The sequence below is a fragment of the Podarcis liolepis genome (assembly GCF_965112155.1).
Source record: "Podarcis liolepis genome assembly, chromosome: 5".
Taxonomy (NCBI): domain Eukaryota; kingdom Metazoa; phylum Chordata; class Lepidosauria; order Squamata; family Lacertidae; genus Podarcis; species Podarcis liolepis.
Window position 1 is genome coordinate 26,736,060 of NC_139556.1, and position 24,013 is coordinate 26,760,072.

A 24,013-nucleotide genomic window follows, 5' to 3' on the forward strand; every position below is an offset into this window, starting at 1 on the left:
ACATAAGGCCACCATATCACTGAAGTACAGCAAGTCTGGATATGGTTAGTGTCTGGGTGGAACAACCTGTGTGCCACAAGGGGTTCCATGACTGAAGGAGGGATGGGTGGATGACCAGGCAAAAACCTTCCCTGTGATCTCAGAGAAAGAGGACCACAAGGAACTTATGGCAGTTGTGAAGCCAAACTCCAGCTTGTTTATTTATGGAACTATTTTCCTGCCATTCCTCCCCAAAGCTGAAACGCCAGCCAACATTCCTGAGCTTAAGCTGGAGATACATTTCTTTTGTTTTGCTCTGATCAGAAACTGAGTTACAAAGTTCTGCACCAGTTGAAACTCCCAAGCCAGCTTCAAGAGCCATCCACAGATATGATTTGAGCTTTCTGGAGATGATTTCTGCAGCCACAACAACGGCATCTTTTTCAGCCATTAAGAATATGGGCTTTCCCCCTTAAGTAGCTGTGGCTTTATCTGCGTTACAGTCTCCATGTCAAAGCATCCCTGGGGATGGTGGGACAGGTAGCATCATGTGGAGAAAGTTTAGGTTCAGGGTTTGTTTGTTTTCTGCATGTCTGCACTGGCCAATATCCTCAATTCCAGGTAAATCTAAAAAAAATGTGTCTATAAGATCAAATACCGGGAGTTGGGTGGCTAACACATGCCACATTTATAATTTCCTCTACTTTGGTTACAGCTGCCGATTATAAGGAACTTCCTGCTGTAAAGCACCTGGATTCATTGGTTGGCCATTTGTGGTGTGCTTCATTCACTGTTTCTGTTAGAATCATAGAATCATAGAGTTGGAAGAGACCACAAGGGCCATCGAGTCCAACCCCCTGCCAAGCAGGAAACACCATCAGAGCACTCCTGACATATGGTTGTTAAGCCTCTGCTTAAAGACCTCCAAAGAAGGAGACTCCACCACACTCCTTGGCAGCAAATTCCACTGTCAAACAGCTCTTACTGTCAGGAAGTTCTTCCTAATGTTTAGGTGGAATCTTCTTTCTTGTAGTTTGGAAATGTTCTCATTTCATTTCCCCCAGGCCCCTTGTAGACATAACAAGATTTTTTGATTACCCTGCAAAAGCCAGCAAAGCTACCATCGAATATGGAGACCAGGAGAGGACATAAAGCAAGATGATAACCAGGGCTACTTTGGCCATTTTCCATTCATTCGTCATCCTCTGGGACAGCCTTTGAGATTCTTTTGTACCATCTGAACTGATGGTTTGAACAGCCCTGAGGAAAAGAACAAAATATGAATGAAGGAACAAAAGTGAGGTCTGCTTACGCAGAATGCCACTTGTTTATTTATTACTGGGTCAAAGCCATTGATATCCAAAGATCCACTTTCATCAATGGAAGCACATAGATGTGTTTGTGTTGTCAATTTGCCCTTTTCACAGATGCAGATGCAGCAGTCCCTGAAAAGCCATTTGGGAGGGTTAGGGGCTCTCAGCATAGGAAGCCAACTTGTGCTGAGCTATATGTGCATCAAACTCAGTATTGTCTCTGACTGTTTTGGTGGCTCTTCAGAGTCTCAGGCTGGGCTCCTTCTCATCATCAGCTTTTTGATATTTTACCAGAGTTGAACTTTGAACCTTCCACAGGCAAAGCACATCCACACTGAGCCATTATGGTCCCTCCTTCCTCTGCTCTGGAGCAGAATGCAACATGATGGAGGGAGCTGCGTCTGGGGCAAAATCACAAACGCCAATTATATGAGAGTGCTTCTGCATGTGGATCTTTGAGTGGTTTTCTTTCCCCAATATAATCAGTCACAAGATTCTCATCCACAAGAAGCAGCTGGTAAATCGGGCATGAAAAATTCAAATCTTCGGCATGCGCTGCCAAAACCTTCATTATCTTGCCAGGCTCATCCATCAATACAAGCTCAAAACTGTTTCAGAGATGTTGATTTGTTATCGTTACCAATAAAGGGACCCTAAGAATTACAGCTCTGAGACAATGAGGGTGCCAGAGATCTCTAATATTGGCACCTTCAAATAAACTGCATTTCACAACTTCAACAGGGCAAGAGATTTTCAGTGAGGTTTAAGCCTGCAGTGTAGAACTGCCCATTGTGTATACCCCTCAAACTGAGAGTGCAGTGTGCATGCAATGCCACTTTCCATCTGATCATGCTGCAAAGGTGTCAAACTTCTACCCTCCCTTCTTCCTGTATCATTCTTTTTTCTTTTTTCACTTAACACCCCTTTCCCCCATCTTCTGCTTTATGCAACAAAAATGCAGGTGTCATTTCTTATTAGGTGGGATAGCACAGTTGGTAGAGCAGGAAACTCTAAACTCTTAATCTCAGGGTTGTGGGTTCAAACCCCATGCTGGACAAAAGATTCTTGCATTGCGGGGGTTTGGACTAGATGACCCTCAGGGTCCCTTCCAATTCGACAATTCTATAGAATAACAATCATAGAGTTAGAAGGGATGAGGATCATCTGGTCCACTGCATACAGCTGCCCCATACAGGGATCAAACCTGCAACCTTGGCTATATCAGCACCACATTCTAACCAACTGAGCTATCCAGGTTCTTGATGATTCTGATTCCTGTAGATGACCACACATGTTCCTCATTCTTTCCTGTGCCTATCAATCCTGGGGAAGGATTCTCCAAGACAGCTCTCAACAGAAGCAGAACAAATTGTGCAAACTATGAAAATAGAGGCAAACTGGACTAATAATGATGCTTTAGAGTAGACCCACTGTAATTGATAGGACTTCTCAACCAGTGTGCTCCAAGCATCAAGGGAGTCTGGATCTAACCCACCATTAAGTGCTTTCAAAATAATACATTAAATAAAGCAAAATCTAATAAAAAAGATGGGAAAGGGGGGCAGACACAAACGAAGGGAAATAACCATTGGCAGAATTTATACAGGTTGCAGAATTTTGCTTTCCATGTTCGTTTTAAAGCAAAGAGTACAAACAGCTCTGAATTAGATTTACCTTCCATCCAATACATCATGTCAGTTCTTAATTGCAACCCTGGTTCTCATTCATCTTTGTAAATTAGACTCAAGTAAAATCTGATTCGTCTCTGTCTGTTCCAATCCTCAGATAATTCATGGAGCGATTCTCCAAATCAGACACCCTAATATCTCTCTGAAATCTGATCCAAGTGCCTATCAAAATGATGTGGGAAATTGGTGCAGAATCTACAGCCGTTTTTGCCTGGACTTCATGTTCCTGTTTTGTTTCCTACTGGCTGGAGGTCACAACTTTGGGGGGAAGGGGGTGGGGGACAAAGTAACCTTCCACTAACGCAAACAATGGGAAGCACATGCCTGACTCACCTGTTTGTATTCCGGATGGCTCTGAAAATGAAGAAATAGCTGTATATGATGGCAATTAGGGGAATGAAGAACACAAAGCAAAAGAGGAGCATTGTGTAGGCACGGACCGATGGGGTGAAGGTAATATAATCCCAGGAGCAAGATGTCAGCAGGCCTTCCGGAACATAAGCACCTTAGTGGAAAGAAAAGACAGGAAAAAAATAAGCTTTCCCTCCAAAAGTTATTGGAACTTAAATTTAAAATGTAATCAGAAATTGAATTTCAAGCTTACTAAAGCTGTGCAATGCAGTGGTACCTCGTGTTAAGTACTTAATTTGTTCCGGAGGTCCGTACTTAACCTGAAACTGTTCTTAACCTAAAGCACCACTTTAGCTAATGGGGCCTCCTGCTGCTGCCACACTGCCGGAGCATGATTTCTGTTCTCATCCTGAAGCAAAGTTCTTAACCTGAAGCACTATTTCTGGGTTAGCGGAGTCTGTAACCTGAAGCGTATGTAACCTGAAGCGTATGTAACCCGAGGTACCACTGTAATGCTGTAAACCACATTTCAGAGGATAGCCTTTTGCTTGCTTGCTTTAGAAAGTCTGTAGTTAACTCATAGGATTCATTGCTGCGTAATCTTGTGACAATTTAACAACTAGCAAATTTATATTCTGGATACGTTTTTGTGGACTACATCCCACCTTATCAGATCCATGAATTGTTTTCCTGAGTTGCAGATCAGCAATAGCTAATACTGAGCTGGGTGGACCAAGACTAGATGACTCTGTATAAGCCAGTTTCCTTAGGAAGGGAATAGTGAAAATCGCCAGTATGCTGCACATGTGCAAGTGAGTTGTGCTTGCACAAGAGACTCCCACTTATGGAAGAGCACCTTAGGATGCAAGCTATTGCACTGAGGTGATTAATATCCTGAAACTTAATAAAGACAATACTGGTCCATTATGAATTTGTCTTACAGTGTAAACAAGTTCAGTGCAGCTCAGATCTGACATTGTCCTCTCCTTGCTTCAGCTCCTAGAAGACTCCTGGTGTCCCATTACAGAGATGGTTTTTAATTTATCAACCTTGCTCTGGCCACAAGCTAGATTGTGCAGACTGACACCTCTCTATTCCCTGCTGCTAATGGAAGGTTTAGTTGATAGGCTTTGATGAACAACTAACACATCTCCTTTTGTTGGCTAAAAAGAACCATACCTCTCGTGACAAAGCACAAGATGAAACAGATTATTAAAGCTCTCGATAAAACCACCAGCAGAATAGAAATTAATTTGGTACATATAATTAAGTTTGCGGTTAAATAAACATTGTTTTTAAAGAAACACAAAAGAAATAGGAACTATTCTCCTGATGGATGTTGTGTAGGAATGCAATTAACTGCGGACATTAAACTGCTGTAGCCTCGGCGATTCCCAGAATTCCTAGCAATAACTTCTATCATTTCTGCTTTGGGAACTGTCACACCAGATGTTGAGCCCAGCTTTTCCTATTGGTCCCGTGAGAGTGCATATTTTGGATACAATGAGAATCTAATTATAAACCAGTGAGTCTAATACTCTGTAAGTGATTATTCTGTCTCATCAAATTGTGCCTCTTTTTGAAGTGAGCTTTCTCATATTGCCCTCTTAAGCTATTCGTGAAACGAAAGAGTCTCTTGTCAAAGCAACTGAAATTTGCTTTTGGTGCATCTTGCATGGATAACGCATATTGAGCTGGTTTTTATGAGGCCTCAGCCCTGGTCAGCTTGTTAGCCACACAGAGACCTTTGCCACAGGTGACATGACAAGAAGGGCAGGAGATTTGCAGGTCCTCATCAAATCAATCTCCACCATTTGGCACTCCAGGAAGACTGCAGTTGCTGCAGCAAGGTATTCCATAGCCCTCCACCCCATGCAAGAATGCTCACTCTGAGCTGAGATGTCCTCGGAGTCTGCCTGCGCCACTCCTGTTTTCCCAGAGCAAAGATAACAGTAGTAAACAAGTAAACTAGTAAACTCTTAAGCTTATTATGATTATGATTATTTGTAGTAACAGCCCACCCATCACCAAACAGTCCCAAGGCAGGATACAAAAACATAACAATTCAAATGAGTACAATGTACAATTAGAATCATAAAATAAAACCCACAAACACAACCAATATCAGAACGACAAAGCAGCAACACAGAAATGCAATGCACAGCAGCGTAGGATGGGGGAAGATGTCTACTCAGTCAAAGATGTGGGCAAAAAGGCAAATCTAACTGTCAATAAACATGTGCTGATAGTGCAAGGCACACCTGATTCTAGCTACAGTAAGAGCTGTTCGACAGTGGAATTTGCTGCCAAGGAGTGTGGTGGAGTCTCCTTCTTTGGAGGTCTTTAAGCAGAGGCTTGACAACCATATGTCAGGAGTGCTCTGATGGTGTTTCCTGCTTGGCAGGGGGTTGGACTCGATGGCCCTTGTGGTCTCTTCCAACTCTATGATTCTATGATTCTATTTTCCATGTGCTCCCTCCCAGCTGTGGACTTTATTCCAAAATGCTACGTAAATTAGGATATGGTATGGAAATTCTGTTTCACAACTAGATGGACTGGAGGGAATTAGCAGGCCAGCTCTTCAATTAGGTTAGGAAACAAGCTCTGATTGCGCTGTAAAACGTGTTACAATGTTACCCTCATATTATTTCTACTCCGTATGATTTGCTATGTGCTTTATTGCTTCATGTTGCTATGTTTTGATTAAAAGCTCAGAACATCATTCTATTTCACATGAAGATAGCAATATGCTTTGAATGGCACATTGCACATCAACAAACCAGCAGAGATGTTTCAGTTACAATTCTGAGTTTCTGGTTTCTATCTACCCTCTACTCCCCGTCTCACTGGGTTGCTAATAAGCAATTTGAACTTTGATTAGAGGACCCAATTAACAGTAGTGCATTGGCCGGGTAAACCCGAACACTGACTGGATCTCCAAATTAACACCGGGGGGGGGGGGAGGCTATGAATATTCAATTTTACTGCCCCCTCCCATAAACTTGCACCTAGCACCCCATCTCTTTGACACACTGTGAAAACTTAACCTTAGAGCACAGCAAAGAAGTAAAATGTTGGGAATTGGATCAAACACACACACTATTCCATGTCATCAAGGCTTTCAGTATGGCCCCATTGTGAACAATCAATCTATATGAAAATCAGGAAAATATCCTGTATTTATTCATGCCTATTATTTATGCTGTTCAGCTCAGCTTGAATGCAGAAGGTTATGCAAATGTTATGCAAGATGCCCCCCCCCCCATTATTTTTCATCCCTGATTTTATCTCCTCTTTTCTCTGTAATTCGCTAATGAGTTTCCCAGCACAGGCGTCACTGCAATGTAATTGAACAGACCATAAGCACTACAAAGCTTTCCCCCTTGGTTGTATGTCTTAGAGATTTGTTCGCTCCGAACCCGTCTCCCTTACAGAGAATTTCTTCCTGTTAAATATGTAAATCCTCTTTCATCTGTCACAAGCTCTAAAAGGCCCGTTCTATAAATTCCTGCTTTTCCTCTCAGTATCAAGTAATCAGATTTTAAAAAATTCTGTCTCACTTACTCCATCCAAAGAAGGGAGGAAGGCTCCATGCTAAGGAATACAGCCAGACTCCTAACAGGATTAGCAAAGCTTTCTTCTTAGACATTACTCCAATGGAAGCCAAGGGTCGCGTAATCACAAAGTACCTGTCCAGGGCTATCACTGTTAGAGTGATCATGGAAGCGATGCCGAAAAGCGCTCCACAGAAAGCGTACAGCTCGCAACCTTTCCAGAAAGAGCACAGCAGAGTTAGCAGGCAAATCAAAATGCACACTTATTTTACTTGATTTAATCATAGACACTAGGTGAGGGTAGGAAGGGACTTATTCGCCATTTCGATTTCTCTCTGTTTTCTGTTTCTCTCGCTTTAAATTCACTTATCCACATTTCCACACCGTTTCATGGTGATGATGATTGTTCTAAGTTCTCATGAAACATTTGAGATTATTTTCACCTAATATGCACATGTTGGGAAGCAATTTTCACTAATGTAGAGAATTTCTGCAAAGCAATTTCCCCCAATATAATGGGTGGAATATAAGAAATATTTAATGGAAGCCACCCAGAGTGGCTGGGGCAATATTAGTCCTCCTCCTCCTCCTCCTCCTCCTCCTCAGGTTACAACAGCAAAGGGAACATCACCTTCAAGTCTCAAGAATGGCTTTTCTTGACCAAAGAGGCAGGGTGTGTGAAAAATTGGGAAACCATCAACAAACTATTATAAATTCCTTGTTAAGTCTTCAATGGCAGTTGATTAAAAACAACAACCGCAGTCCCACTGGCAATCTGATAAACTTCTAAGCCAGCCTGTTCAATCTAAATGATTTTGGGGACAATCTGTTTCTAACATACCCTTTTCACCAAATACCCATCGTTTGTTGAGACTGCTGGTGAAGAAAACTGGACACTGGGTGACGGCCATTAGAAAATCACTAACAGCCAGGTTGATAATGAACATGTTGGCGGGAGTCCGAAGGCCTCTGCTCCTGTGAGAGAAGAGAGGAGAATGCAAGTAACTCTTAAGAGGGTGTCAGGGCTACGGCCTCATCTGCACCTTATATTGAAAGCGGTGTCACACCACATGACTTCCTCAAAGAATCCTTGGGACTATTGTTTGTTAAGAGGCCTCATTCCCCTCACAGAGCTCCACCTCAGAGTGGTTTAACCATAAATCCTCTTCCCAGGGAGCTCTGGGAATTGTAGCTCAGGGTTAACGACTCTCTTCACCCGTAAGAAATGACATTTCCCATAATTCTTTGGAGGAAGCCATGACTATTTAAAGTTGTATGACACTGCTTTAAATGTACAACACAGACTAAGATGTTCAAAACAAGCAGCAAGACCAAAAGAAAAGGTAAGCAACTTACGTTACCAGTGTGGGCAGATTCATATTTACACCCACCCACCCCACAAATTGAATTTGAGCCCCATCTTTACAGCAGGGGTAGCCAACTTTTGTGTTCTGGGGTGCTTCTGTATTCTGAAGATATTGGTCCAAAGGTCTGAGGTAGATTTTACAAAGGCAACTGAGATGATCACGAGTGAGGGCTTCCCAAGACACAGGCTTTCATCTATCAGTACAGCCTTCTCAGTTATAGAGAAATGCATTCAGGCAGAGCATTGCCTACAAATAGGTATATTTGCGTGATATGTGCAAAGGAAGCTCATTTGTAGAGCATCTGCTTTCCATGGAAGAGGTTGTAGGTTCAATCCCCTGTTCAACTTCTACATGTAGGGCCGGGAATGTCCCATGGCTGAAGCCTTGGAAAACCACTCCCAGCCAGTATAGATAATATTGAGCTACAAGTGAAAGGGTGGCGCTGTAAAATTTGGTAGGGCCACCAGTTGGTAGTGGCCAGCTATTCACAACAGAGTGGCGCACATGGACAGGCTTTCACCACTAGCCCAGTGACACAAATAGAATGCCTGCCTCTCTGAATGGTCTGTCCTACATTTCTCCGCTGCTGGTGATTAATGGGAAATTAAAACAGATGTACTATGGATTTTCTGCATCTGGGTCATATTGTATAGGGAGGCCATTTTCCACTGCTGACCAGATTAGCAGCAGTTTCCAAATACAGGGATTAGATTCGATGGTTTTGTGTGTGTTTTAATCACCAGCAACATTAATAACTGCAGAAGGTCTCATCTTTTACTTTATTCTGCTGGCAACCTACACTATTTGAGGAAAAAACAAGGAGGAAATGTCATGGCCCCAGACCCTGAGTCTTCAATTGCTGAACAGTCATAGCACCAAGGTGGAAATGGATGCACACCTAGCTCATCCTGGGTAGACCTGGTGTGTCACCAGATTCCACACCTCACCCCCCAAACATCAAGGATGTACCTTCATCTATGGACTCCAAGGAATGCTCTAATGATTCCTTCACGGATCAAGGTAGTATCCATGGACCAAATCTCTGAAACCCCAAACCTCACAGCCTGAAAGGAGACCAAAGGATGCTTGTCCTTTAACTACCCATAAGCCTTCAGTGGACCCTTGAGAACAGACCACAATGCTCTAGCACAGGGGTCCCCAACCTGCAGCCCATGAGCCAGAAGCAGCCCACGGAGGCTGTTTAACCAGCCCACAAGCCACCCCCTGAACCGACCTGTCTGCTTGGCGAGTCCCCTCACACTGCACTAAACCAGCAGAGCGCAGCGCGGGGACTCTCTTCCATGGCTCCAGAAATCGCATCTGCGCATGCCCGCTGTGCCGAAAATTGCTTCTGCGCAGGCGCGATTTCCAGCACCGCACTGCGCTGGTCTGGCCCACGGAGGATCTCCGCAGGAGTGATCTGGCCCGTGCCCGGTAAGCCTTGCCGACCCCTGTGTCTAGCAGTTGCACCAAGCTTGTGCTTCTGTAAGAGCGCTGGCCATGGTCCTGAAACTCTTGCTCTTGAACTCTGACCTAGCACCCTTGGCACCCATAGAAATGTAGTGTTGGAAGGTACCTCATAGGTCATCTAGTTTAACCCCCTGCAATGCAGGACTCTCAGCTAAAGCATCCAGATGGCTGTCCAACCTCTGCTTTAAATATCCCAGGAAGCAGAGTCCACCACCTTCTGAGGGAGTCTGTTCCACTGTCAAACAGCTCTTCCTGTCAGAAAGTTCTTCCTGACGTTTAGTCAGAATCTCCTTTCTGGTAACTTGAAGCCATTAGTTCATGAGAAAACGTTTGGATCAGAAGAAAACAGCCTTGCTCTATCTTCCATGTGACAACCCTTTAGATATTTGAAGGTGACTGTCATATCTCCTCTCCTTCTTCTCTTTTCTAAGCTAAACACACACAATTCCTTAACCATTCCTCATAAGACTTGGTTTCTACACCCTTGATCATCTTGGTCACCCTCCTTTGCACACATTCCAGTTTGTCAATACAGTGGTACCTCGGGATGTGAACAGGATCCGTTCCGGAGCCCCGTTCACATCAAGAAGCAAACGTAACTTGCGATGGCACATCTGCGCACGTGCATGTTGCTTTTTGCCGCTTCTGCGCATGCGCGTGATGTCATTTTGAGCGCTCTGTTACTTTCGGGTTGCCGCGGAGCGCAACTCGAACATGCTCAACATGAAGCATATTCAACCCGAAGTATGACTGTATCCTTTTTAAATGATGGTGCCCAGAATGAGACACAGTACTCCAGGTTTGGTCTGACCAAAGCAGAATAGAGTGGTACTATTACTTCCTTTGATTGGGATACTATATTCTGCTATGCAGCTTAGAATGGCACGAGGTTTTTTTTGCCGCTGCATCACACTGTCGACTCATGTTAAGCTTGTGGTCTACTAAGAACCCCAGATTCTCCCATCTTATATTTGTGCAGCTGGTTCTTTCTGTCTAAGTGTAGAAAATGACATTTGTTCCTACTGAAATTCATTTTGTTAGTTTGGGCCCGGTTTTCCAATCCGTTAGGGTCATCTTGAATCTTTTGGCACTGAGTCTTCTGCAGCATTAGTTACCCTTCCGAGTTTGGTGTCATCTGCAAATCTGATGAACATCCCTTCAATTCCTTCATCCAAGCCATTAATAAAGGTGTTGAACAACAACCAGCCTAGGACAGAACCCTGTGGCACCCCACTTGTCCCTTTTTCCCAGGATGGCGGTGATCCATTAATTAGCACTCTTTGGGTTTGGTCAGCCAACCAGCTACAAATCCACCTAGCAGATACCTTGTCCAGCTCACATTTGACCCACTTGATATTGGGCAGCATGTGGCAGAAGAGCCCCAATAGCAATAAATATCAAGTTGTAGCAAGCTCAATCCCATTACTAGAATGAGACCATGCCACAGTTGCTTTTTCCTGGCTTACTCTCATGAGATCTTGACACTACACATCCATTGCTTAATATTCTCCACAGCCTCTGGCCTAGTTCCCATTGAGTTGGTTTATCTTAATCTGAGCTGAAACCCTTAAGAATATAGTTGACAACTGAGTCCAGCCATACAAACATGTTTCCTGCACATAGAAAGCTATCACGACAGGAAAAGGGCTGCGTTTGGACATTACTCCTTGAAATCAAGTTTTCCAAGCAGAGGGGTTTTATTTTTTTCATAATGAGGATCACACAACTACACAAGCCCCCCACCCCTCAACCAGCATTCTGCAATACCGCCCAGATATAGGTTAATACTTCATTGAAAAAGTAGGCCTCTGTCATTCCCTTTAAAAGCACAATTAAGAAAGGAAGCCTGTATAATAAATGTATGTGTACATACACACACACACACACACAGAGAGAGAGAGAGAGAGAGAGAGAGAGAGAGAGAGCACTAGGAAAACACAAATCAAGATGCCTTGAAAATAGTGGAACATTCCTAGGCATCAACGGAGAACCGATTTTCTGTCAAGGGCACCTCGTTTCAATACCGTTAAGTTTGTCTTGGAATGGAAACATTGATTCCTCAGGCTCTTTTCCTAACTGCTTTCCTTCAAACAAATGCACACTGTTTATACAGTTCGCCGTTTCAAGAGCGTCCTGAGAACTCACTATGCAGAACAGTTTAAGGAATAAAATGCAATAAGAGAAAAGTGCCCAATTGAGATTCAGAATTACTGAACTAGATGGATCAACAATATACTAGGATTGTTTCCTAGATACATTCCATTCTGGTGCTGCTAGCATGGAAACCTATCCCGGGGAATACTGTGCAGCAGAAAGTAACTGTGTTGAATACCTGCAGAAAGCAAAGATGACCAGGAGGTTACCAAGAGTTCCTGTGATCCCCACTGCGAGAATGACAGCCCCGATGGTATAGTGAGTGTGGGCTGGGACGTTCACTGTCGGGAAAGGGTGTGGGGGATTCAGCATCGTCAGCTCCTAGAGGGGAAACAGAATGGCAGATATTCACAAAGGCCCCATTGTCTTTCACCCACCAGAAGGGCAGGTATTCCGATGTCTCCTGGCGAGAAAGAAGAAAGTCAAAATCTGGGTGGAGCAAATATTTCAGAGAATATTTTCCAACCAGATTTGCTCATCTTTCAAATGTAAACACTGTAACTATGGATGACGGAGCTGCTTTGGTTTGCATTCACTAAGCTTTAAAGCATGGGAGTTTGTGCAGAAGTAAAGCTAAAAGGACCTCCTTGCCACCAAAAGAGAAAAGAATCCACATGGATCTGTTTTATGTATTAGCTACACCATAAACTTATATCAGCTTTATACATCTCCTCCGCCCCCGAGATTTCTGGAAATTGTAATTTTGTGAGAACTCACTGTTAGGGATCTCTAGACCACCCTTCTTGTTGCAAAACAATTCCCAGGATTCTCTAGGGAGAAGGAATGACACACATTTTAGCATCTGGTGTAAATAAGGCTCCAATGAAGGTAGTAATCAACATCCAGTGAGCTCCATGCCTGTGCTTACTCAGTGATGATAATGATGATATAAAAATAATAATACCCAGGTAATTCAAATACTGTGCCAAGAAAAGCTGTCACCTGTATGTATTCAAATTCAATGGATTTGAATGATTTCAGTACTCCCAGTGAAGGGAACAGAAAACAAGCTGTGCATGGGATGGGATCCCTGATCCACCCACTGGAAATCTTAATTTAGCTATACTCAGCCTGTTCCCCCACAACTAGCCCCCTTCTTTTTGTAACTTGCAGCTTGATGCCCTGGGCTCCTTTGAAAGGAAGAGCAGGACATCCATTCAATGAATGAATGAATGAATGAATGTAGAGTCCTGGAGAACTCAAAAGCTTGCTTGCTATTATGTGACATTTTGGCTGGTCCTAATCAAGGCTTTGCCTAACTGTGGATTTTGGGAATACAGTGGTACCTCGGTATTGGAATGTAATCCATTCCGAAAGACCATTCAAATTCTGAAACGTACAAAAACCAAAAACTCAGTAGCCGACAGCTGGGCCTCAGGATCTTGCACTCAGCAGAAGCTGCGTTTCATGTTCGACTTCCGAGGCGTGTTCGGAAACCGAAGCATTTACTTCTGGGTTTACGGCATTCGAAAACCGAAATGTTCATCAACAGAGACGTTCAAAAACCAATGTACCACTGTATTATTTTAGTTCTATGCATCCTCCTATGCATCCTCTATGCTCCTCTATGCATCCACCTCCTGCTTTTTGTAACTTCTAGTTTGACGAAGAGCACAAGCAAACTTGACAGCTTACTCACTTCTCTATCTTGTGACACTTTGGCCGGTCAAAACAAAGGCATTGCCTTGCTGTGGATTTTGGAGTTGGTGTTGTTTTCCCCTTACAGGCCAATGTTGCTTCTGTGTGTGTGTGTGTGTGTGTGTGTGTGTGTGTGTGTGTGTGTGAGAGAGAGAGAGAGAGAGAGAGAGAGAGAGAGAGAGAGAAAATTGCAAAAACACCACAATTCATTTATGTTGAATGCCACACTCTTCAGAAGAACACCATCAATTGCAGAAATGCATCAAGCCCAAAGTGTTCCATCAAACCATTGAAGAATGAGGTGCAAAAAGAATCTTGCATCTAAGGCTTCAGGCCACTTGGTGCCAGTATACTTTCATTGTATTGCTAGGACATGAAGGCAGCATTCAAGCAGCAGCACCTTTCAAATCGCTCGTGACAATAATGAAGGAAAATGCAAAGAATGTTCTTTTTTTTAATAGGCCTTTCTCACGCAGGTCCCTCTGGGGACCCTTTTGAATGAAGAGGGGTCCTTCCTCACCTGCAGAAGGACAGAAAGCAGTTTGCTGAAGTTGCTGGAAGGCAGGCACAATCAGTGGCGTAGCGTGGGTTGTCAGCACCCGGGGCAAGGCAAGTAATTTGCGCCCCCTAACCCGTGGATTTGCGCCCCCTAACCCGTGGATTTGCGCCCCCTAACCCTAACCCCCAGATGTTGCGCCCGGTGCGGCCGGCCCCCCCTGCACCCCCCACGTTATGCCACTGGGCACAATGGCAGCCTATCAGGATCCCTATCCTGGGAGTCCAAGAAGCTGTGGCTTAGAGTGTAAACCTTAGATGATGAAGAAGAAAAAAGAATGTGGTGGGGTTGGGGGTCTAGGATAAGGCAGGTATTTATAAAATTTATGCATGGAGTAACGGAGGAGTCCCCTCCCCTACATTTCTCATGGCATGAGAATCGATGCAACTGGCTGGCAACAGCATCAGGGCAGTCCAAAGGAAGGACTTCTTTCCATAATGCACTTTTGACTTGCTGGATTACCTCCTCAAGAAGGGGTGATAACAGTCAGTTTTATTATTTTAATTTTTTTATTTTGCTTTAAACAAATACAGATAAATATAAACAACTGAAATCACAAAAGAAAAATCCTTGATGATAATAATAATGGAAAAGGCTAAAAAACTACAAAAAATATTAAAGGACATGGCATAGAACATAAGCCATTTTGGGAAAGAAAAAAGAAAAAAGAAAGGAAAGAAGGAGAAGGAAGGGAAAAAAGGGGGGGAGGGGAACGAGCCAAAACACAAGAAGGCTCGTCTATTGTACTCTTCCATCGAGGTCACAACAGATCATTATTCTTATCAATTCTCTCTATCTGCATTCCATAGAATCCCTCATCTTGGTATCAGGGAACATTTCCCTATGCACTTTTGACTTGTTGGATTCACTCCTCAAGATGGGGTGATAACAGTCAGTTGCTTAGATGGATAGATTACACAAATTCGCAGGTGTCAGGCCAACAAATAGCTAAATGGAACTTCCATAGTCAGAGGCAGTATACCTCGGAATGTCAGAAGGTGGGGAGAGAAACAGCATCGGTGGGTTGCTGGTTTTGTACTCTGCTTGTGAGCATCCCAAAGACATAAAGCTGACTGTGACTGGAAGCAGAACACCCAACTACTCCACCCCTATCTACTACTCTTGAGGGTAGGACTTGAGGCAATGGCTTCCAAGTTACAACAAAGGAGATTCTGACTAAACATCTAGAAAAACCTTGTGACAATAAGAGCTGTTTGGTGGTGGACTCTCCTTCCTTGGAGGTTTTTAAGCAGAGGTTGGGTGGTCATCTGTCCTGGATGCTTTAGCTGAGATTCCTGCATTTCAGGGGGCTGGACTAGATGACCCGTGGGTCACTTCCAACTCTAAGGTTCTATTATTCTCTGATCTGGGAGCTTATTCACCAAAATTGGGGGCAAAAACTCTTCAAATACACCTTTAAATAATTTTAAAGTACAACAACACAGAGTTTTAACAATCTAGTAAAGCTGATCAGTGTACCTCGGCACACTGGGAATGTATTTCCAAAACCTGATGTCATTTTCATAAGTGATAGTTTAAATCAGGTCCCCCCCCCATCTCCCACATTTGAAATTCCGTTGTAAAACCTACATAGGCTTGGAATATACTTTGGGCTGCTTTACATTAGCATCCAGAATTGACGCAGTAAAGACTAAAAGGCAGAATTGCATATGACAACACTCTCAGATGTTAAAGCTCTTTGCTGAACAAGTGAACTGCGCATTTTAAAGCAGCTTAAATCACATGAGCAAGAAAATCTTTGTTTATCTCTTCTGGGCATATATTCCCCCATTTCATTTTTTTAATGCACACAAAATGAAATGTCAAATCCATCCAGTTGCCAGAAGGGAAATGGTGGCAAAATATCCTGACCCTACTGTGTTTGCATCACTGAACGTTCTCCAGTTTCCCAATATCGACATATAATCCCCTGAAAATATTATGGAGCAAGCCAAGTTACTTTTCACGGGCAACCATCCTGTTGTTAGAGATTTGCTGACTTCTAAAAATAATATACCAATTGCGGAAAACCAATTAAACCTAACAACATGCAAAGAGGAGGCAGGGCCCAGGAGTGTCTCTCCATTTTTCTATGAAAACAAATAAAGATCCTGTCTTGCCCAGCAGTCCTATAGAAAGGAAAGAAGCAGACTTGCTCTAATGTTTATACACATGCAAAACAAATCCACGAGGAAAGAGCAAGACTGACTCCAAGTCTGAAGGGGCCTTTGGCAAAATGCTCCTCCAATCTCTGACCTGCATGGCTAAAGGTAAGGAATAAAGGCACTCACCATTCAGAAACATATGTTCAGCACCACTTTGACCACATCTGTTCTATGGCAGCCTTCTTCAACCTTGGGAACCTTGGGCTCCATTAGGGTATGTTGAATTTTTCAACTTTCAGATTCCAAAAACGAGGGATGCTAAAAAGTGTTGCAATGGTGGTAACAGTATTTGTGTGTGTGTAGATGTGTGCGCTTTTTGTTCAGGATGGTGAACTAGAGTTTCCTTTTTCTTTAACAAAAACTAAGCTGCTGCTCCAAAGAGACACGGGTGGTGCTGTGGTCTAAACCACAGAGCCTAGGACTTGCCGATCAGAAGGTCGGCGGTTCGAATCCCCATGACGGGGTGAGCTCCCGTTGCTCTTAACCAAGTCCAAGGCTGCAATCCTGCACCCACATACCTGGGAATAAGTCTCATTGAACCCAGTGGGGATTACTTGCCAAGGAGCCACGTGTAAGGGTTGCACTGTAAGAGTTTTTAAAGGTTGATTCATCCACACACTTCCACCACTTGGTGAGTTATTACTTAAGTACTCTTAGCCAAGAGGGTAAATAGTCTCACTTTAAAAGAGAATTGGGTTTTGAGTTGCCTGTGGGTATAATATGGCCTTTCGGTCTGTGGGGTTTAACCTGCAGCAGGTGATTCACACATGCAAGTTATTTACTCAGTGCTACCATCTGTACTTTTGGCTGGAGTCAGTTCACCCTTTCAAATGTCAGGTGTGGAGAAATACATCTCTATCTATCTATCATCTATCTATCTATCTATCTATTTATCATCTATCGTCTATCTGCCTATCAACACACACACACACACACACACACACACACACACACACACACACACACACACTCTTTCAAAAAAATTATGAGTTGCAGAGCTGTGGGAGATTTCCACAAAGGGTGTCCCATAGCAAGTCCTGTAGCATCTGTGTCTTCTCCCCAAATTGAGTCTATACATCGCATTAAGCAACACATATGGTCACCTTTAAATGCCACACTTTTGCATACTAAAAAGCACTGGTAGAAATGTAGAGCTAAAATAAAAGGCATACAAGTGACGTAGAAAATATACCTACATTGTAATCTCAAAGGTCTGCCCTTTCCCCCATTTGCAAATGACATCCCTATTGGACTGTCAAATTTGGGCCACTTTCCACTAATCCTGTCTCTCTTTCTCTCCCCCCCCCCACCAGCTGTTGCCATCTGCTATCCATTTCCATGATGAGATCCAAAAAACCCCAGAAATATATGTGTTCATATAGCACCTAACACGTTCATTCTCTAATGAACTCTAGCCAAAGTGTGTGTAACCGCATGGTCACGTAGTTCCAATTGCAGGGACTCACAAGCAGGGAAAGTGCTTTTGTGCTCATGTCCTGCCTTAAAGAATCACAGAATCATAGAGGGGACCGCAAGGATCATGTAGTCCAAACCCCTGCAAGGCAAGAATCTTTTGCCCAACGTGGGGCTTGAACCCATGACCTTGATATTAAGAGTCCCATGCTCTTCCAACAGAGCTGTCTATCCTTGCATGTGGGTTCCCCAATGGCATTTGGTTGGCCATCATGACAGCAAATTGCTGGACTCGACGGTCTCTGTGCATGTTCTCATTCTACTTGCTTTTACCTTTCCTTCTCCTCCCCTGTCTGCCACTGTCTCTTGCTCTCTCAGAAAAGACACTGTAAGCTTTTGCAGGTTGACTGGTTGCTCACATTACTCTGTAAAACACCGTGCACATCAATGCTGCAGTGTCAATACATTTCAATAAAAATCCTCATAGTCAAATCCCACTATTTCCCCAAGCTCTTGCCTGCATGCAGTTTGGCACTGTTATTTATCTCTTTTGCATAAAGAGATTTTGTTTCATCTTTTGAATGAATAAATATTACCAGCGGGACCTGCAATAAAACATTGCTTTGTAGAGCGTTCTGGTTCAGCAGTGCAGGATTTGGGTGGTGCGGGTTTTTCCCTGTACAGAGCACCGAGCCGAAAGGTTGCAAAATATTATTATTAATAATAGTAATAATAATAATGAAACCTATATATATATATATGGGTACCTACTGAGAAGAAACATAAAAAACAACTGCATGAAAATGAATTATTATGAAAATAAGAAGTATTGCCATATTACCAAAGTCCGCCTGTGGTTCCAGTTACCCATCTCCTTCTCCTAAATGCTACGTTCCATTCCTGCTCCCACCCAGTTAAGGCAGTGAATGTCCTGTGTGAGTGTCTGGAGGTGGTTGGAGGATGGATGGTGGGTAATGGATTGAGGTTGAATCCTGACAAGACAGAAGTACTGTTCTTGGGGGACAGGGGGGCGGGCTGGTGTGGAGGACTCCCTGGTCCTGAATGGGGTAACTGTAGCCCTGAAGGACCTGGTGCACAGCCTGGGAGCCATTTTGGACTCACAGCTGTCCATGGAGGCACAGGTTAATTCGGTGTCCAGGGCAGCTGTCTATCAGCTCCACCTGGTATGCAGGCTGAGACCCTACCTGCCCGCAGACTGTCTTGCCAGAGTGGTGCAAGCTCTAGTTATCTCCCACTTGGACTACTGCAATGCGTTCTACGTGGGGCTACCTTAGAAGGTGACTCGGAAACTGCAATGAATCCAGAATGTGGCGGCTAGACTGGTGACTGGGAGTAGCCGCTGAGACCATATAACACCGGTCCTGAAAGATCTTCATTGGCTCCTAGTATGTTTCCGAGCACAATTCAAAGTGTTGGTGTTGACCTTTAAAGCCCTAAACGGACTCGGTCCAGTATACCTGAAGGAGCGTCACCACCCCCATCGTTCTACCTGGACACTGAGGTCCAGCGCCAAGGGCCTTCTGGCAGTTCCCTCACTGCGAGAAGTGAGGTTACAGGGAACCAGGCAGAGGGCCTTCTCGGTAGTGGCGCCCTCCCTGTGGAACGCCCTCCCACCAGATGTCAATGCAATAAGCAACTATTGTACTTTTAAAAGACAACTGAAGGTGGCCCTGTTTTTAATATTCGGTTGGAAGCCGCCCAGAGTGGCTGGTGGAAACCCAGGCAGATGGGCGGGGTATAAATAATAAATTTAATATTATTATTATTATTCTTTCCCACAACCAATTCCCAACCCACCATCAGAATTCTATTGCTACCGAGCATGCTCCATCCTCATTGGGCAGTTCTGGGGTTCCCCTCCCACTTTGGGATTTCCCCCCTAAAGGTTGTTTCGACTTCTGCAAGCCTCTGGTACTTTTGCAAACAGACTCTTGTGTGTGAGTGGTGCCGGTTGACTTACATAAGGACCAGCACTAGCAGAATTGAATCAGCTATTAGTATATATCATAAGATTGCTATGCATTTTTGATCTTGGGTTGTATCCAGTGCCGGAGTAGACCCATAGAAATGAATGGACATGACTAAAGTACCGTAGTTTCATTCATTTCAATAGGTCAACTCTGAATGGGACTTAGGTGGATGCAATCCCTCATATATATCCTCCATTTACAATTAACACGCACATGATTTAAACAGAAAACTAATTACGTGTTGTATATTGTTGTAATTTTTGTAACCTACCCTGGAACCTAAGGGCGTAAGACAGGTTAATAGTAAGAGTAAGAGTAAGAGTAATAATACTGAATTCACCTAAGACAGTGAAAGATTTTTGTACATTTTGATGCTCATGCAAATGATCATCTTATACAACAACATAATGTCAAAGGAGAGAATTCACAGAAGATGCATGGAGAGCTCACTGGCCTCAGAAGTCCATCTGAATTTTTCAATGTGTTCTCTCCTCTGAAGTTATGTGAACAGACCACTTGCATGAGCAAGACGGCTGCCAGAAGTAATAGACGACTTGGCCCTCAGAACACTAATTTCACTGATAGCTGTGCCAAAACCCATTCACAAAAGTTAGACCTGAAAGATTGCAAGAGGCAGTTTGAAAGATGGAAGTAAATTATGTGCGGCAAACTATGATGCATGCCCATCACTTCCAAAGTGTAGCATAACACCAGTGTAGTTAGGCAAAGCGAACCATACAGTTTGAATTCACTGCATGCAATAATCTCTGCACCAAGCCTCTTCACAGCATCCCACAAAGGAGCCCACTCCCTGCTCAAACTGAAAGTAGTTTAACTATCTTTGATTCTTGGTTTTGTTTGTTTCAACTTTAAGGACTATTTAAACAGTGGACAAATGTTACTAAATCCCCTGTCCAAAGTGAGAGGGTGAGAGATGGGGCATTTTACTGTACTTTTCAGAACTCCTGTGATAAATATGCGCCACTCGTTTCCTTAAACACCAGAAAAATGATCACAAGGTTATAGGTAAAAATAGAAATGGCAGAAATGATTTTTTTAAAAAGTCCTTTCCTACTTTATAAGGATTATAGAGAGTGTATTTGTAGCAAGAGCTTTGATAGAAAAAATCCACATTTGGAGCAGAGCCACCACTTCGACTTCCTATAGAAGCTCACGCTATAATAAAGCAGTGTTTCCAAGGTGTCACAAGGCAACTGCTTTTGCTGCAAGAGACCAATCTAGCCGCCCTTTCGGAATTTCATGAAAGCATTTCCTTCCTATTGAAAGTTTCTTAAAAGGCCTTAGAGGAGGACTCACTCAACAAGTGAATAAAAGCACCACGACCATCACCCGGCTGCCGACAAATAGCAGCTCTGACTCAAGAGTCGCATTAATTGACACCCATGGGCTGCCACTCATTTCTCCAATGGAGTCAACCAATTGTTTCAGAACAGGGAAAATAGTTTTGAACCTTGCAATTCAGTAGTCTATTTCTGTTCGTGTGACCCTGACCACATTCTGAACAATGTTTCTCTTCTTCTACTGTAAAATGCCCTAAAATGGCAACCTGCGTTCTTCTTCCCGGTGGAGAAATCACCAGTTTTAGCACAGACAGATCACCCACCTTCTGACTAGAGAGGTCTATTTGCAGTTCCACTGGCGATCTTTAAACAAATTCCATTCCTGCTCCCCTCAACTTTTCCTTGAAGATGCTCATTTGTGAATTGCTAACTTTACACAGGTAAAGGTCACACAGTCTCACACACTCTTGCCTGACCCAATAGTTCCTGCACAGTTCCATTAAAATTCGGCACTATTACCACCAGACTAAACTTTTGCTATATAGGCTTAAATCACCCACAAGCAATTTCTCGGTCGCACTTACTGTCGGGGTTAATGGAGCCAGGTCCACCAGCTTGAAGACATTTGCTTCCGAGTCATTCAGGAAATCTGCGACTCTACTGTGGTAGGAGTCCGTAGGCGGGTATGAGGTGTCTCTTTGCATGGACTGCGTATTCATATGGGTAAGGTCGAAACCATTTACCCAGGAAATGCCACCAAAACGAACAAAAATCCCTCTGCGTAAGACCCTTTAATGGATCGGCACAGTTTCACCCATTTTCAACTTCTCAAAAAGACTTGTCTGATTTCTCTCTCCCAGTCTCTTCTGAAGCTGTACACAATCCAATGGTGATTATTTTTTCTCTCTGTAAAGCCTCAGAGTCCCTCTTTCGGTCTCTAAGCTCAGCAAGAGGCAGCAGCGATGGAAGCAGCTTTCTATTTAAATATGAGAGCCTGCAGATTGTGCACATGCCCAGTTAGAACCTGATTTGTCCCATGCAAATTCAAGGCAGCAGCGTAACTATTTCATCAAACCAATGGGCATTTCAGTATAATGTCTCTCCCTATTGTCCCTTGGGCAAATTTGAGACATGGTAAAAAAAACCTCATCAGCTTAATATGATGGGAGAAATAAAAGGAGAAGACAGGTTGGTCTCATTCCAAGCTGGCCTCACTTTTTGTCATTTTAAAACATGTGTGTGTGTGTGTGTGTGTGTGTGTGTGTGTGTGATATTCATGCATCTACTCCTTTTGCAGCCCTGGCACATTAATTAGTCTATACCTGATAATAAGATGTACTCTGAATACAAAAGGACATGATCCAGCTAATAAGCAATTTTTACAAGTGCTTTTGATATTTCAATGGGAAAGTGTTAAGCATGTCGCTCAGGCAAATTCCCCCTGAAATCACTCTCTGGCTGGATCAGGCCCCAAGGGTCTAATGGATTTAGTTATGAATCTATCTGTGTATGTGTTAATGGGTTTGCTTAAAAATCTAGGTCAAAATTAATAAATGTCCTACTTTCAAGGGACAAAGAGAGAGAGAAAGATGAGAGACTTAAATATTATAACATTAAAGCAAATGCAGTTTGTGCAGCATTGAGGTCCCTTTGGAGTCTTGATTTAAACACAGACAGAAAACATACTTTAAAACAAATGCTAAAAGACCAACTGTATCCTTCCTCCCCCATCACATCCGCCAAGTGCAAGACTGTGTACCATATACTGAGAAGGGCATACACGTAACAAACAGAAAGGATTGCCCCCTAGAGATGAATTGATTTTGAAAATGCTGTCCTGTTACGTTATTAAAATGTCCTGTGCAACTTTTGACCTGCTAAGTCAAATGAGCCTGAAATGCGCTTAATATTTCCCCTCATTTTTTGTAGCCACACCAACCAGCAAATAAACACAGTTAATTAATATCCGTATGTGGCAGGAACCAGTGGCAGCTAGTGCCCATTGGGACTGGGAGAGGGAGGTCAGGGAGGCCAACAGAAGGTGGCGGCAGAACCACCAGGCAGAGCCCACTAATTCTACTTTTGTCCCCATCCTCCTCCCTGCTGAGTTCTACAACACTGAGACCAAGGAGCCTGGGCAGGCCATAGGCCTGGGCAGGCCAGGTCATCCTCTTATATACCTGCTGGGATTGACAAGGCATCTGACCCTCACCTGAATCTCATAGCTCTCCTGACGAGTGCTTTGGTCTGCCCATCAGATACCAGGCACTCTACTATTCAAATTAGGCCACAGTGTTTTTGTTACAATCCCCTTCTCAATTAAGTAATCAATTTTAATTTAGAATTTAAATTCTCAAAACTTTCTTATTTGTCAATTCAAGCAAGTAAACTACTGCTCTCACTTCATTACTTTGGAGCTTTATAATTTAGGAAGACTTTGGAAGAAATGATTGACAAGTCTTATCAGTTGCTGACATATGAACGGAATTTATTTGTGGCTGTTCTGGGCTTCTGGTGCACCAGGGTTTACACCAGCATAATAGAGTTGGCCAGGATGTCAGAAGGGATACAATTTATGAGCTTTCTCCATTATCTGCACAGCAGGGGGCATTCAGTCAACAGTGCAAAGGCTGAAGCGTTTCCTGCCGGTTGCCTGCTTTCAGCAATAGGGGTTGCTGTTTGTTAGTACCCAATTGGTTAGTGTTCAGATTCTAGAGCTCCCTATTGGTGGCTCTTAGGTAATTCACAAAATAGAGTCCATTCATAAAACACAGTGTTCATTCATAAAGCAGTAACATAAATCTCCACTGCTACATATTGGGTGTATATTTCAGCGGTTGAACGTACAGGTTTATGGCCATGCTGTAGTGTAGTGCTTATGTGACTGTGAATAAAAGGTGGCTGGGCTCATTGTCTCAGGGTTTGGGGGGGAAGTGGTGACAAAACTGATTTCCAGTAAGTGCCCCCTTTATTTCCATAACAAGTCCTTGAGTCTGTACTCTGAATGGTGACACCAGGGACCCAGAAGGTGCAGGGCTTGTCAGTCTAACCCCCACACAGTCTCATCAGGGCT

General features: G+C 43.5%; 1 protein-coding gene across 3 annotated transcripts in view; it reads right to left on the minus strand.

Annotated features, from left to right (window-relative positions):
• OPN4 (opsin 4) overlaps positions 1–21,918 on the minus strand; it is a 40,923-nt gene extending 19,005 nt beyond the window's left edge. Inside the window, exons 1-6 of one of the 3 annotated variants that reach the window (XM_083502658.1) lie at positions 21,525–21,918; positions 12,055–12,197; positions 7,727–7,860; positions 6,896–7,099; positions 3,314–3,485; positions 1,078–1,239 (exon numbers count right to left, since the gene is read on the minus strand). In XM_083502658.1, coding sequence (XP_083358784.1) covers positions 1,078–1,239; positions 3,314–3,485; positions 6,896–7,099; positions 7,727–7,860; positions 12,055–12,197; positions 21,525–21,659 — 950 coding nt within the window. In that variant the 5' untranslated portion in view covers positions 21,660–21,918. The remainder of the gene's footprint in view (positions 1–1,077; positions 1,240–3,313; positions 3,486–6,895; positions 7,100–7,726; positions 7,861–12,054; positions 12,198–21,524) is intronic. The other 2 variants (XM_083502660.1, XM_083502659.1) reach the window with 2 other exon arrangements.
• Between the last annotated feature and the right edge of the window lie 2,095 nt (positions 21,919–24,013).